General features: G+C 42.5%; 1 protein-coding gene across 9 annotated transcripts in view; it reads left to right on the forward strand.

Annotated features, from left to right (window-relative positions):
- Nucleotides 1-15710, forward strand: part of MAP4K4 (mitogen-activated protein kinase kinase kinase kinase 4) — a 162572-nt gene extending 146862 nt beyond the window's left edge. For all 9 annotated transcript variants that reach the window (XM_050980991.1, XM_050980998.1, XM_050981012.1 and 6 more), the window contains 7 exons: nt 2072-2215; nt 7355-7489; nt 9859-9959; nt 10668-10817; nt 11673-11832; nt 13834-13973; nt 14685-15710. In XM_050980991.1, coding sequence (XP_050836948.1) covers nt 2072-2215; nt 7355-7489; nt 9859-9959; nt 10668-10817; nt 11673-11832; nt 13834-13973; nt 14685-14768 — 914 coding nt within the window. In that variant the 3' untranslated portion in view covers nt 14769-15710. The remainder of the gene's footprint in view (nt 1-2071; nt 2216-7354; nt 7490-9858; nt 9960-10667; nt 10818-11672; nt 11833-13833; nt 13974-14684) is intronic.
- The last annotated feature ends 874 nt before the right edge of the window (nt 15711-16584 follow it).

The raw sequence follows: 16584 nt of genomic DNA on the forward strand, positions 1-16584 counted from the left end.
GCTGTCTGTGAGTGAGGAGGGTGTCTGCACTGTAAAATACAAGCCCTGCTTGCCACCAGTGTAATACCTCATTAGTTTCATCTAAAGTGCACATAGCTGAGGGAAGGGGCACAGGTGTGCATGAGAGCTCAAAGCAGGAACAACTGCACCAGAAAGGCAGAGGCAGGAGAGGTGAGGGTGGAGGCAGGAGCAACAGAGTCCTGATGTACAAAGAAGGGAGGGGACCCTGAGGGAGCAGTTTGCATGTGGCTTGCTTTGAATTGTGCCCACCCTGGAAAAGGTGCAGAAATGCATGTTGAAGCTTACAGCTTTAGTCAGTGGGTACTGGAGCTGCAGGAGGTCGACCAGCTGCTGGACACTTCCTTGGCTGGTTTGGTGCTGCTTCAGCCTGTGCTAAGCACTGACTTGTGTGTGGCTCACTCTCTCTGCTTCCTTCTGCCACTTCCCAATCTGAGGATTGTCCCAGTAAGAGAATGTGAAATGGCCATTGCCCGTGGGGACTGTGGGGTGGGATCCAGTGGGTGCAAGCCATGTGGGAGATGCAGAGGTGAGAGGTGGGCAGCACAGGGATGAAGGAAGTGTCAGTAGCTGAAGGAGAGCCTGGAGGGTAACAGGCCTCCCAGGAGAAGTATTAGAACAGCAATTCTAAGCAAAGATGCTGTGGGACTGCTGGGACCTCTGAAGTTTTCTTACTGAAAAGGGTAGGGAGAGGATAATGGAGAGATGCATTTCTAAACTCACTGTGGGCTACATCTGTTTTTCTCATCCACCCAGAGGCTTTTAAGAGCCAGCACCAGCAGCTCAGCCCCCTCCCCATTGTTAGTGCTTCCCCCTAGCACCCTCTCCCCTCTCAGAGATACCTTGTGCCCCCTGGGTCAGGCTTAATGTGCCCTCCTTTTTGCAAGCCTCTCCCATGCCTGCTGTCCAGGGGGGTGTTTAGGTGAGCAATAATGCACTTTTTCAGTACTCTGAGGAGGCACATCACTGCTGTAGGTGCACTGAGACACACACACCCCCCTGGGCCCTGAGCCCACCTGCTCTGTCAGAAAAGAGCCCATTGGCACCAGTGTAGTTGTATTTGGGGGTTAATTGTCTGACTAGGGATTAAGACTGTTAAGCAGTGTAACTATGATCATCTTGTGTGAGTTTTGCTTTTCTTACTTCATTATTTTATTGTGCTATAGTATGGCAAGTTGTGTATTGGGATTGCAACATGGAAGTCTAATAAAGTGAGTCATACATTTGATGTGATTTCTATTTCCTGTAGTGTACTTGAACTGAAAGAAAGAATAAATTTGTGAGCTTCTGGACTTAAACACTATTGCAAATAAATAGTTATGAAATCTAAGAGTATAATATATTAATAGATATTTTAAACTTAGTCCCATATGTATCTATTATGTAAAAAAATGTAATTGATTCTAAATACTAAGGCTTTATAGACTCTTGGAGTGTTCCAGTGGGCCTTTGGAACTTTGTGTAGAGAAACTGGCCTACTGACTTTTCTCATCTGTATTTGCTTGATCTTTAGGAGAAGCCTGTGGAAACACAAGATTACTGTAGTTCCTCTAGCTTTAACATTCAGATGGAAAAGATTGTTGTGAAGCTGGGAACAAACCTGGTGCCTTCCCTTTTCTGGAAGGGCTACCACACAACCTGTTTCTCCCAGTGGGAACTGTTTTTATTGCCATGTCCTTGTCAAGAGCATCCTGCTACCCCCCCCCAACAATGGCTAACACATCTTTGGAATGCATAGGCTTGCATTCCACTTTGTGCTTCATCCCTCCCTCCAACATTAGCATGCCTTTTTTTGTGGGGGAACTGGTGCTCTAGAAAGCTCTCTGTGGTCTACCCGTTCTCTTGGACACTGTTTGGTGTCAGTAGTCACTGTGGGCAGGTAGTGTAGAGAGCCTCTGCATCAGGAGATCTTATAGACTACAGGCAATGGAGACCCAAGCAGCAGTGGTTAGACCTGCTTGAAACAAGACAGTTGCTGTATCAATCATCAGTTCCTCAGAATATGTGAGAAAAAGTGCTTACTAACTTGGATCTCTGGTTTTGTTTTTTCTAGGAGTGAACTTGTTGGTGGGCACTGAAAGTGGTCTGATGCTGCTAGACAGAAGTGGGCAGGGGAAGGTTTATCCACTCATCAATCGAAGACGATTCCAGCAAATGGATGTACTTGAAGGGCTGAATGTCTTGGTGACAATTTCTGGTAAGCTTAACTGTTGAATGTCATATTTTACCTCCATGTGACATGGTATGGCAGAGAGATTTTCTGGCAGCCTGTGCTTTGAGGGGGAAGTCCTGACTCAAGTCAGTGGGTTTCCCATCATTTCATCTCTGAGTCTACAGTTTATTTCTGCAAGTTTTCCACACAACACCCATGCCTGCTTGCTCCCTGTCCTTCTTTCTGTGGGGTGACCTTTAAAAATGCTGCATGAGTTTGTGGGAAATGCCTGACTCTGTTTGTTTCCTTGTTCAGTATTTGAGAGCTGGAAGTTAATGTTTTGTGAAGTTTGGGGAAAATTGCATTCTTTCCCTCTGTTATGATTGCTTTCTACCTGGCCTCTTTCTAACTAAAACACTATTTGCTCCTTGGGTTTAAGGATGTTTTTCTTGTGTGCTAAAATCTGTAGTATGGGGAAAGCTCTTGGAAAATAGGGAAGTAAGAGTGATGGTGCAGTAAAAGTGTGAGAGTGAGTAGTACAGTGTGTACATGGTGTGGAAATAACCAGAGTGAGAAGGCAGATTGGTGCCTGGTCTCTCACTGGGTGCAAGTTGGGAATGGCAAAGCAATGGGAGATGAAGGGTGGTGGTGATACTCGTGTTTGTTTTGTGTGTGCTGATGAAAAATGTGTTTTATGAAGCTTGAGGTTCCAGACTCTTTGGCTCCAGAAAGTTCTGGCATAAGTTTAACCTGCTGTTGAACAATTTGATGTGGTGCATAGTTGGTCTTTCTTCACGGGTGTTGTTCAGCCAATTACCTTTTGTTTTGTTTGGTTTGGGAAATCAGTCTTTGCTATGCTGTGCGTGTGTGACAGGGAGGGGATGTTACATGAGGTTTCTCACATTGTTCAGACACACCTAAATTTTTTCAAGGCTCTGGAACCTCTCAGAGTTGTGCTGGAGGAGCTCTCTGGCTCTCCCACCACTTGCTCAAAAGGACACACATTAGACAATTTAGTGGAATTTAGTGCATTGGTGATGTGTTACCACAGATCCAAAGAACCATGCCCATGCTGCTGTCATCAACACGGGGTTTGTATCTGTCTGGAACAACTGAATTTTGTTGGCTCATCACTTGCTACATGCTCAGATACAGCTATGCTGTGAAATCTATAAAAAGAGAAAAGATGAATCAAGCAGCCTTTAAAAATACACAACCTGCTGTGTGTCCTTTTGATGTCTAATGCAGTATTTTAAAATATAAGCTGTTTGAAAGGCACTATTTGATAGAGTTTATTCTATAGCAGACCTTGTCAACAAAAATATTGTATAATCCAACTTGTGTAAAATCTGTTGGTTTGAAACATATCCTACAGAAATCACAAGTGTCTGTGATTCAGTCTTGTGTATAATTGTTTCAAGTTTATTTATTTCTGCATCAGTCACAATTGGAGTACCCTGACACATCCGTTTTCTTTGTTTCCTTCAAAACTATTGCTTCCTCTGTGGAGGCACGCTACATTAACCCTTAAGAAATCAGCTGCTCTTTGGTTGTTCTATGCCTTTGTGTCTGTGCCATCTCCTGTGTTTTGTGGGAGGTTACTGGAGTATGAGGCAGAAGAGGCATCCTTGCCCTGTGAAAGGCAGGGCTGGGGGAGCATGGTCAGTGAAACCATAATGCTGTTATGCCCAAACTTCCCCTTATTTCCTGCTTTTGTCTTCTGTGCTGCACATCTCAGTTCTTTACCCACATGCTGGACTTCCCTAAGTATCTTTTTATTTGTGATGCATTGCTTCACCTCTCCAGGCAAAATTGGAATGCTGGAGTTGAGGGTATATTTCTGCAAATGGTGTGTTTTGGCAGATTAGGGATGGAACTGTCTCTGAGCTTTGTCCTAGCACTGCTACAGCTTTGCTGGAAGCATTGTTCAGCTCACTGTGGTGCACTCAGCCGTATGTTCCCCTGAGTTTTTTGGGAAGTCACGTGCTGATGGTGGTAGGGTTTGAAAGGTGTCACCATTTTGTGCGAAAAAGTCACAGTGTGTTAGGATTTTGAGAGGATTGTCACCTAAACTTGTTTTTGATAGACAATAGAGTCTGAAAACATGAAATCAGTTCTTGACCTAATTTATATTTGAAATGCAGAACTTTCTGACAACAAAGCTTTTGATACTGAGATACTAAGCCTGCTAGAAACTGTACGAGAGAGCCTTGCAGGTAAAGCAGGAGTAGTTGATTGGTGCTGCAGTTCATGCTGTTGAGGGGCAAAAACAGTTTCATCTGCTCAGGTGATACAGTGCAGAGTCATAAAAATGCTGAAGGAGAGAGCAGCAACGTGCATGCAGAACACGCTCCAGTTGTGGCTCCGTGAGGGTTTTGCCAGCCCAGCTGGCTGATGGTGGCACCAGGAAGGTAGGAAGAGATGACAGAGTGGAAGAACTGGTTGGAATCTGCCTGCTTAATAATTAAAAACCACAGTGACAATAAAAACAAAAAACTCAGTATAAGAAAAAGGACTTTGCATTTTAAACTATGTCTGTGGGAGAATCCAAGCTGGGTGTTCTCACAGAATTTGCTGTCTGATTAGTTCATTTGATGGCTGGAGCAGAGTTTTCCTTCTTATTTCATGATCATAAAGATTAGATCCCTGCAAAAAATAAAGAAATATCAGAATTTTGAGGGCTGTTTAAACTGACTTGTAGAGCTTTACAAGGAGAAGGCTCTAATCTCCCCCACTCCAAATGTGAACATTAAGAGCAGCATAACTTGTTGAAATAAATGCATAGCAATGTTTATATAACTAACCAGTTCTGCTCTTTTCATGTCAGGCTGCAGAAAGGCAGAGGAATTTCCTGTCTTGTGACTTTTCCTTGTGGTCTAGACACCAGAACACAATGGGAACACACTTGAGATATTTCTCAGTTGTTTTGAAAAATATTTCTGGTTGGAGAGAAATACCCTGGTGCATATCATGTGAATCAAAAGGGAAAAAGTAGCCGCATGCTGGGAAATTCCCATGTGTACTATTTGTCCTGAGTCTTAAAGTTTGACTAAGCTACTGGGGAACCTACAGACATGGAAATATCTGAGGCAGAATTTGTCTCCTTGTGGGTAGAGACTCAGCATGGTTTTGAAAGCATTTGGTATATTGTAGAGACCCTGAGCCCCTCTCAGCTCTTTCTTGCCCAGAACTGCAGTGGCTTCTGATCTGAACTATGTTTCCTATTTTTCTCAGTTTTTAAAAGAGCCCTTGTGGCTATCATTTGCAGTGTTTTCATGAAAGGACATTTTCTTGGTTATATGTGGGACTTTTGGAAATACTATTTCTTGCACTAGTCCTCCAGATCTTGAGAAAGCTACCAGAGTGGTAGGGCTTTACCCCTTTATGAAACATAGCTTTCTAAATGTTAAGTCAGGAAGTAAGTCATGGTACTCATTTACTGCCAAATCTGTAGTCCCATTTGTAATGGATATAAACAAAAGATAGTGCAGTGTTACTTCAAATTTCATTGCATGGCATCAGAACAGAAGGGCTTTTAAAATTAGTAGCAGATCCAGTATTTACAATTACCTCTCCAATTCCACTTTAAGCTTAGTGAACAGATTTTTTACTTTGAAATTGCCTCCTCTTTTCCTCCTGTCCTTTCCCATCCAAGAAATCATAAAAATATCTTTTAGACTGTGTGTCTTTTTAATGCAATGGCTTGTGGTGCTGGAGTCCATGGAGAAGCGTGTTTGCAAGCTGTGCTTCCCCACACTGCTGCCCCAGCCCCTGTGGTTGCTTTTCCTGACAAGCCTCTGTCTGTTAGGGGATCCATTGCTGTCAGGGCAGGGGGTCTGTGCCTGCTCCACCTCCCAAGTGTGGAGCTGGCTGTGCATAGCAGGATGGTCTCTGTGCTCAGGCTTCTTGTCCTGCTGCAGCCAGTATCCCCTGAGCAGCCACCTGTGAACTAATCTGTCAGTAGGTATCCTGTGAAATGGCAAATTAAAGACATTTAGCTGAACTCTGGATCTGGATCTGGCTGGCAGCCTGCCAGCTGTGTCATCTTGATAAGGTAGTGGCTTTTGACAGCACAGACCAGTACAGTGTTGCTTGGCCAGCCCAGCAGTGACTGCAGTACAGGTCACCTGTCTCCCTCTCACCTCCAGTGGCTGAGAAACACTGGAAAGACACATGGTTCCTCATTGTGGCTGGTGCAGCAGAGCATGGAGCTACTCTGCTGACAAGTAGGGTCCCTGAGGGCATCTGCTGTTGCCCTTTCTTTCCAAGAGGCCTCATGGAGCCTTGTTAAATGGCTACTGGTCAAAGCAGGGATGATCTCCCTTCCTCAGCCACAGCTTAATCTGTAAAACTGTAATGGTTCCAAGCAGCAAAGCAGCTGGAGAAAGAAGGTTGCAAGCTTTGAGTATGTGCATTTAGGGCCAACTTCTCACTAGCTCAATAAATGCTTTGTAGGCCATTAATTGTTAAAGAATCAATGGTAAAGTTTATCATGAACCTTGCTTTGCATTCTAAGAGGCCTTCTTGTATTGAGAATTAAAGGTCTGAGCTGTGTTTTGAGGATGTGGCAGATGTGGTGTCAACTGAAGATAGGGCAGCCTGGGCAGGTGGCTTCTTTCACCTGTGGAGAAGAAAGACCTCTCAGTTTCTTTGTGCAGCCTCGTAAGTATTGCACCCTTGCAGCTCAAGGGAAGGGCTGCTGACAAAGCAGTCATCAGCTTTCAGCAAGCAGATAAAGTTTCAGGTCTCACATTCCATCCTACAGTTTTGTGTCTAAAAGAGCCATTCTGACTCAGTTTTTTATATATATATATATATATATATATTTAATCTCAGTGCATGACTCTTTGGTGCTTTTGTTGTAGGAGTTACATGTTCTAGTGGAAGTTGTCTTAGTCCTAAGAACCAGACAGCTGAAGAACTGTTCCCTTGAGTTTGTCATTTATGCTTGTGTGGTATTACCATGTGTATCTGTCATTGATTAATAGGAAAGCACATATCTGGGTGGAGTCTGGAGTGAAGCTGTTGTGGATGAAAAACTGAGGGAGATTTCTGTGGTTGCAGCATTTTCTCCTTCATTGTTGGTTTGCTTTGCAGAGCTTTCTGTTTGCCCAGATAGGGCTTTTTGCAAGTATCTTCCTGTGGAGATAAACCTTTTTTTTTTTTTTTTCATTTTGTGTCCAGGTAAGAAGAACAAGTTGCGAGTTTACTATTTGTCGTGGTTAAGAAATAAAATCCTTCACAATGATCCTGAGGTAGAAAAGAAACAGGGCTGGACAACGGTGGGCGACTTGGAAGGCTGTGTGCACTATAAAGTTGGTGAGTAGCAAATGCAGTAATCAAATAGTTGGGATAAAGGATGGCTGAGAAAGGGAACTGCAGTGCATGTAGCTGTTGGGTTTATGGTTTGGTTGGTTTTATTTCTAGCTGTTTTATCTGTTTCTCAGGGTGAACTTGTTGGCAAAGCACCAAAATGACAAGTTACAGGGTTAAATCGAAGATGAGAGGGGGTTTTGTGGTGGGATGATGGGTTGGGAACTGGAGAGTGTGCAAATCCCATCTATCTCCTTCCTGTAATGGATGCAGCTTCCAGAAGGGTGCTGCTATGGGCAGTGAGGGCTGGTAACATTTCACCACCTCTTTAGGTAATAGAGGGATTCTCGTCTCCAGCAACTGTTTCCTTTACTAGCAAGTTTCCCATATCTTTTACCCTGATGAATTTACGTGCTGGAATAGAGTGATAAAGTCTCTCTTTATTGTAAATTTTAGAGACTGGGAGGAAAAAAAAAAACCAAAAAAAAAAGAAAGTGGGAGGAGAAAGAAAGCCCAGGTAGATGAGCTTTAGAGAAGAATTTGGGCACAGAAGCATACCTGTAACTTCAGGGTGATTCACTGATTCCTCTTAGCTCTTGAAATTCCCCAATGCCATCTCGGATGTGCTGTAGTACAGTTACAGAATCAAATATATTTTCACCAGGCAGGTGCCCTTTGAGTGGTTTTAAGTCGTTTAAATGGATTTGGGTGTAGAAACTTCCACCAAAGCTGGTGAAAGGACATGTAGCATTTACTGCCACTGGAGTATATTCAGTGAGCCTGCTGCCCTGCAGGTGGGAATATGAACCAAGAGCTCTTTCTGCTGCTTCAGTTTCACGGCGCATCCTAATGGGCACTGGATGTTGCCTCTGATTTGATTTTCTCCCAGGAGCCAGCTCAGTTCCTTTCCAGCTGTGTCAGTCAGTGTGGAGCAGCAGCAATCAAACTGTTCTCAGTCTCCTCCTGTCATGCGTGTGCTCTTGGAAAAACCTGCTAATGGGGCGTAATCAATAACAATGGCAGTAAGTGACTGCTGAACCAGGAGCTTGACCCCGAAAACAATTAATAATGCACTCCTCTGGTATCATACCCCAGGGTGTCAGCAGCATAATGAAGTGGCCTGTTAACAATACATCAGCAGCTATTGAAAGGAGGCTTTCCAGCAGGGAAGCGTCTGAGACAAAGAGCATTCTCTTCCTGATGAAGAGGGGTTTGTTAGCCTGGGCTGCAGCCTGGCACTGAACTTCCCTCTGAACCACAGAAATACAGTGGATTTTTTCAGGTAGTGCAAGGCCTCTTTGACAGCTGCGCTTCAGTTCCCAAGGAGGAGAGCTCTGCCAGTCGCTGGGCTTGCGGTCTGGACGCTGTCACCGAGGCAGCTGGCACTGATCACTTCCTTGTCTCTTTGATGCAACAGGGGTCTCCGATGTCAGGGTGAAGTGGTGTTTATGGATTTCAGTTGCTTCAGGCAACTTTTGGCTCCTCTAAATGAGAAATTGCTCTTTTGAAACTTAAGATTTGGGTGAATTCCCAGATAGCACCCAGAGCAAATAAGAATTATCAAATGTCCCCTTTCACAGATGAGGTGGTTTTGTTCTACACCCCCCTCTTCCCCGTGAAAAAATTCCAGGAAGTCTTGTAAGCTAGAAAAGCTAAGACCGAACAAAAGCTCTGTTTTTAGTCAATACAGCTGTGGAGGTAGAGCTAGCTTTTTTGTCTGTTGAAGAAGTGTCAAGTCCCTTAACACTTACAGCTCAGTCTTGCTTTCCTGCAGAGTTCAAAGAGCAACTAGTAGCGTGGATCACTAGTATAATGACACTTTATTTCTCATCAATTATGTGAATTTTTTTTCTTTTTCTCAAATGAGTTATGTTAGAATTTAGGGACAAAGAGAAGTGCTCCACTATTAAGCTTGCCTTTTGCTCTTGAAATTGAGTTATGTTGTAATTTTCATTTCTTCCTCCTTTCCTCTGGGTAATTTTTCCATCAGCTCAAACTAGCCCTGTTGTGAATGGAACTGCCAGTAATGGACACTTCCACAGCCACAGCCTTCCTTTTTTGGAATGTTCCTGAAAACTGCTTTTCTTGTCTTCATGACTAAGCACTGTCCAATATGAGAAAAAATAAGTGGAAATAAGTAGTGACTAGTTAATTCTAAAGATGGTAACATGGACACTTGCTATTAAGAGTAATGACTTATGTAGCATAAATGTATCAAAGACCTTAACTACACAGAAGTACCAATCCTAAAGTGCAATCCTACTAAACTCTCAATATTACAGTATTTCTTCATGCTTGCATTACTTGTCTTCTTTCTTGTAACTGGAATGACTTTGGAATTTTGCTGAATTCTTTTTTGTTTTCTTTAATTTCAGTAAAATATGAAAGAATCAAGTTCTTGGTAATTGCATTGAAGAGTTCTGTGGAAGTCTATGCATGGGCACCAAAGCCATACCATAAATTTATGGCCTTTAAGGTAACAGTATATTTCAGCCATAGGTCAGATTTTCTCATAACCACTTGCAGTTATCCTAAAAATGTTCTGACATTGTGTCATGGCTATATTCCAAGTTCTTTGATAAATTTCCACAAACTTTGTTACATTTTAATTTAGGACGTTTTTTTTTAATTCTAAGAGTCAATACATTAAAAGGTCTAAATTGAAACTGAGCATAAACTAATAATGACACAACATCCCAAGTTTTTGTTTGCTCTCTCTATTAATAAAACACGGGACAGAGAGAAGTGGACTGAGTCTAAGCTTCTTTGTCTGAGCAGAGCAAGTAATGAAGTGATATTCAGCAATGCTATGGGACTGTTTTTGAATATTGCTAGAATGAAATTAGCTGGCTTGGTATAATTGCCAGGCTGGTTTACAGAGAGTTACTGTGGGTTGTGCAGATCAAAGTACTACAGGAGTGCCAAATTACCCTGAACTTTGGGGAGAACAATTCTTATTAAAAAAGCAAATGGACCAAGTAAACCCTGTAGAAAATAGCTTAGGTGATTGAAATGCAGCAGTTTGCAGAGTCCATGAGAGACATGTCAGCCTAATGGGTCTGGTGTCTAGGAACCAGAGGGATGTGGAGGAATAAACCCACAATATGTGCATGTGAGCATATTTTTATAAACCCCATTGTTGTTCTAAGCAGTAAAGTAAATCTCACTGGTGGTTGTCTCACAGTCATTTGGAGAATTGGTACATAAGCCATTGCTGGTGGATCTAACTGTAGAAGAGGGTCAGAGACTAAAAGTGATCTATGGCTCCTGCGCTGGCTTTCATGCTGTGGATGTGGATTCGGGATCGGTCTATGATATTTACCTACCAACACATGTAAGAGCTGCTGTTGTGTCTGGCTTTTTCTCTTTCTTTCTGGTGGGTCACCCCCCCCACCACCACCTCCACCCCCTTCCTTTCCCCAAATGGCCAATGTGTCAGGCTGTCCCTGGAGATCACTGCCAGATGTTTGCAGGGATATATTGGGTGCAGGGGTCTGAGCAGATATGGCTACATGTGCTGTGTCTCACAGTTTGTGAGAGTTTGTGTCTCACAGTCAGTCCTCACCTCATAGTCTGTATGTCTCTATGGTTTGGAGTTGCCCACTCAGATCTGATGAGGACCAGCATGACTGTTTCAGGGGTGGCAGCTAAATGCCTGAGTACCCTGCAAATGTCCAGCAGCACAAATGACATGACAGCCCAAGGGGTGGTTTCTTGCCAACCAAGAAAGGGTTGGCAAAGACCAGGTGACCTTAGTTACCAAGGTTTCCTGTTGTTCATTGTACACCGAGGTGTCAGATGGGCCACCCCAAGCACTATTCCACACAGTGCAGAGATTTGAGGTCTGCATCTGCTCTGCTTGCCCCAGGCTCCCTTTCTAAATATGGAAAGAAATGGGGACCCCTACAGAGAAATTAATCTTTCCTCAGTTTAGATGTCTGCCTTAAGAGGATTTCTGCTCCAAGGGTTTACAGGTCTTGGTCACTGTGGTGTCTAGCTTGAGGGCAGCAGATACAGCACTTGTAAAGTGAGTAAATTTGGGACTCGATGATCTTTAGAGTCTCTTCCATCCCAAACCATCCTATGATTCTGTGAATCCCTGATGTGTCAGCCAAAACCAAAATCCCCCATCCCCTTCTTCTAGCACAGGCTCTGCAGCATTAAAAGGTTTCCCCTTCTGTCTCTGTAGATCCAGAGTAGTATCCAACCTCACGCAATCATCATCCTCCCAAACACGGATGGGATGGAGCTGCTGGTCTGCTACGAGGATGAAGGAGTTTATGTCAACACATATGGAAGGATAACCAAGGATGTGGTTCTGCAGTGGGGAGAAATGCCAACTTCAGTTGGTAAGTGCCTCTGGTGAGCCATGTGCTCTTAGGGAGTGTGAGTCTGTGTGCACGTGGACAGAAGGGGGGAACATCAAGTGTGCTGCTTCTGCATCTGAAGTCAGTGCTGTATTATTTCTGGAAAACAGCTGTGCAAAGTGAAGAGTAATCATATGGATCTGCTTTGTGCTGAATTTTATGTGAATAAAACCCAAGCAATCAAGTTGAGGAGTTCATGATTCAGAAATTCACCATGACCTCTGTAGGTCCTCTGTAACTCTATAGAAATTCACCATGACCTGCTGCAGAATTTTTGCTAGGCAGCCACAGAGTTGTGGAAACCTTTCAGTATTAAGGCATGCAAAGAAGCAGATGAGTAAAACACTATGGGTAAGTCTATGTAGATAACAATGGTGTACCTCGTTTGATGTCTTTAATTCACCCTCAGATTGCTCATCTCTCCTAGCACCATTCTCCCTCATCTCTCCAGCTCAAAATAAGGTTGAGAGTGAGAACAGTGAGTGTAGTACACAAGTACACACCAGAATCCCTCCTGCCTGTGCTGCTGTAATTCAGTGCAGAGCAAAGCATGGGCTGTAGGCACACCCTCCTTTTGTTGGGCAAGCACATGGCATTTTATGGGCTGTGGGATGGCTGCACATATTGGGAGATGATGGCTGATAGCTGTTTGAGCAACAGGAGCAACAGCAGGGGGAAATTGAAAGGAGTTAGATGCACAGCATGTTCCCTCCTGTGCTGATTAACTCTTGACTAGATCTAAAAGCAAGCAGAATATATCAGCTGGCAACTTCCAGAGCCTTTGGAGACTTGAATGCTTGTGAAGTAGTAAATGGCACTGAGGCCACCAACACCATCTGAACATCTCATCTGGCAATTTTTAGTAACTATTGGGCCCAGTTAGCACTAGTGGAATATTTAAAAAGGAATAATCTTCCGTGGGGATGGTATATGCACTGTTGGTGTGCATTATACTGTAGTAGATAATTTGATTTAATTTCACTGAAAACTAATATGAATATGTTACATAAAAAGAAAATACTGTAATATTAAATATTTTTTAATTTTGCTGGCTAGGAAGTCCTTTTTATTCTTCTGTTAAGTATGCATGTAAATCAGAGGCAACAACTAAGTCTTCATTAGGTTCCCTTATGTTATTTTTGACAGGATTCCTAAGACTGTCCATCAAATTACTTTGTGAATATACCTTTTTATAATGCTGGTGACTTTACTTTTTATTTAATTTGCTTACTGCTATCAAAACCAGATTTTTTTTCCCTCATGCTACTACTAATCTGTGTTACCAGGGACACTCAAAGGAAAAATGTCTGATTTGTTGTTTTATTTGTGCACAAAGGGATGCAGTATGTCAAATAATAATATTTCTACTTTGAGAGCTTAATGTGAACCTCTTGTGAGATACACAGAATGATTTTCAGTTGACTTTCTCAAGGAGATCAGTTTTTCAATTATTACTCCTATTAAGAGAGGTTAGGTAATTTTTTTCTAGTTTTACCTTTCCTTCTCATTCTTTGTTTTTGCTGACAAACTCCATCAGGGAGGGAAAATAACACATAAAACATAGAGCTGGTGCTTGGGACACACTGTAGTGGATGGGCTTAGTCTATTTAAACCTTGGCTTCTGCTTTCTCCTAGTTAACACCTAATTAATATGTCTCTTTGTCCCAGACTTGGAAGAAAAGGCCTGTGTAAAAACTCAGTGTTCCTTCCATTTAATTAAAGGGTATAAAGTTTCCTTTGTTATGAATGCTCAAGGAAGAAGTATATAACATAGAAAAGGCGCAAAAGAAATTAAAATTTAAAAAAGGTATTTTTTAGGCATCTTGAATGTTCTGAGGACAGAAATAGGCCTCTGAACATGTGTGTAGCTACCATAATGCTCACGCAGGCAATTTTTAACTAGAGCATGTCAGGATATTCCATTCTTTTCCCATTTCTCCTGTTGCTCTCTGCCTGTCCTAATGTGCTGTTTTCTTTCCAAAGCATACATCCGATCTAACCAGATCATGGGCTGGGGAGAAAAAGCTATCGAAATACGGTCGGTGGAAACTGGACACTTGGATGGTGTGTTCATGCACAAAAGGGCACAAAGACTCAAATTCTTATGTGAACGCAACGACAAGGTACAGTCCCTCCCACCAAGGCTTTTGCTAAGATGATAAACGTGTCCTTCAGTTGGGTACTTAGGTTGGGGTGACCCTGAGCAGCAGCCAAACACCCGGCCGGCCTCAAGCTATCTCCCCTTACCCATGGAAGGGAAAGGGAATTGTCAGAAGGCAAAAAGAATGATGGATCGAGATACAGACAGTTTAATAAGACAGCTTTTACATGCAAGCCAGGCAAAATAAAGAGTTAATACATAGTCTCCCTTGGGCAGGTGGATGTCCAGATGTTTTCCACACACAATGCTTGCTTGAGAAGGCAGATGTCATCACCACAGTGTCCTTCCTTTCCCTGAGCTTTTATTGGTGTACATGGTGCTGTATGTTATGGGACATCCATTTGGTCAGTTTGGGTCAGCTGTCCCAGCACTGTCCCCTTCCAACCTTTTGCCCATCCCAGCCCACTGGCCTTTTAGGGGTGAGGGAGCTGGAGAGAAAGCCTTGATAGTGTGCCAGTGTTGTTCAGCAGTAGCCAAAACAAAGATGTGTTAGCGACACTGTTTAACACAGGTGCAGAGCCCTGCACCCCCCAGGCCACTATGAGGAGCATCAGCTCCATCCCCGCCAGCCCAGACCAGCAGTGCAATTGCACTGCAAATACTGGAAGATTGAAGGCACATTGGAACCACTGCTGTCCTACCTGTTGAATTTGCCAATCTCTTTTCTTTGCAGGTTTTCTTTGCCTCCGTGCGGTCAGGTGGAAGCAGTCAAGTCTATTTCATGACCCTTGGCAGGACTTCACTTCTGAGCTGGTAGAAGCAGTGGGATTTGGAGAGGAATTGCTGACATCCAGAGTCTGAGATCTTCATAACTTGGAATTATTTTCAACTGGAGTACAGACCTGCACGAGTGCAGCACTCTGTGTAAATGTGTGTGCAGGCATCACTGGTGTTAGGTTTCTTTATGTTTTTCAACTGAGGCTGCGAGGCAGCTGGTGCTGTAAAGATATTGCCATCAGGTGCTACAATGTCTTTGAGATTTGGGATCACGCTAGAAAGCTACAGGTCTTCTTTTCCCTTCAGCTCCAGTGTTCCTAGGATTTGAAGGACTCTGTTTGTTGGTGTTAAAACAGAGGAGGGGGGGTAAAAAGGAAGAAAAACAAACCAGGCTTACCATGACCATGCTGTTTGTTGAGTGGACAGGAGGCAGGCAAGAGAAGGTGAGAAGTGGTGTAGAGAGTCAGACTGGCTGAAACAGAGGGCAGATCTAGTCTAGTAATGTTAACAATGTATTTAATTGACATTTCTTTTTTGTAATGTGACAATATGTGGACAAAGAGGAAGGTGCAGGTTTTAAGAAGTTAATATTTATAAAATGTGAAAGACACAGTGACTAGGATAACTTCTTTTTGGGGACAGGGAGGGTGGGAAGGGGCTTGGGGTGGAATTCTTAGAGTTTTTTTGTTTCTGCAGTTTTATTTTGGCCTGGCCAATAACTTACGTCATTTTCTGTGTACCAGGTGTTGCCTGAAACATGTGCAGGTGATTAAAAAAAAAAAAAAAAGGAAAAAAAATTTCATTTTCTATAATGATTCTGTGTTAGGCCAGAACTTGGTTATGTCACAGTATTAGCACTGCCTCAGTTAAAGGTTTAATTTTTGTTTAAACCTAGAAGTGCAACAACAGTTTTACCACAGTCTGCACTCGCAGAACTAAAAAAAAAAAAAAAAAAAAAAGAAAAAAAAAAAGACAAATAAAATCCAAACTACATATGTTTATTTTTTTGTGCCTACCTCATTGTTTTTAATGCATAAAATAAAAGAGGTGGTTTAGTTTATACGTTTTTAGAAGAAAACCATTAATGTCTAATTTAATCTTAATACCAAAACTACCAGATTGAAAGGTTTCTGACTGTTATTGCATAGCAAGTTTCAGCAGGAGGAGCGAGTAGTCCATTGGGGCAATAGTCGTAGCGGTATGGCAGTGAGACACTGATTAATGTAATCTGCTTACAAAATTTGGTAAAGCAAGCATTTTCTTAAACCAGTTTCATCCTTAATAGAAGTATGAATTTAGCCTAAACCAGAGGTTTGACTCTTCTAACACATGGGCTTAGTAACAGGCAGGTAAAAGTAACTAGGCTAGTTCTATAAATTGTTAAATGTTGTAGGAAACATTTTGGGGCGGTGATGTTTTTCTTTTTTAAGAATGCAATGCACTAAAACTCTTTTAAGAATGTAGTTAATACTGCTTATTCATAAAAACAACGTATACCTGTGTTTAGATGTAAGATCCCAGCTCTGGCTTTTTTCCTTTCTTTTTTTTTTTTTTCTTTTTTTTAAGTCAGTTTTATTTTATGAATAAGTTTTGACATTTTTAATAAATGTCTTGAGAGTAATAATTTGTTTAGTGGCTACATGTTCATTACTTGAGAAATCTTGAGTGTATAATAATCTGTTGGTGTTGTAATAATGCACAGTGTCACGATTCAGCCCTTTTCCTTTTTGTTTTCTTTTTTTTTCCCCTTTATTCCTTTGGTGGGGTACTTTGCTGACAGCTGCCTTAAGCTGTTCATTCAGTGAACAGGCTCTCAGTGTTTCATGGGCTTTGTCTTCTGCTGTGGTTAACTTTCC

The sequence above is a fragment of the Serinus canaria genome, chromosome 1 (genome assembly GCF_022539315.1).
Source record: "Serinus canaria isolate serCan28SL12 chromosome 1, serCan2020, whole genome shotgun sequence".
Classification (NCBI taxonomy): Eukaryota; Metazoa; Chordata; class Aves; order Passeriformes; family Fringillidae; genus Serinus; species Serinus canaria.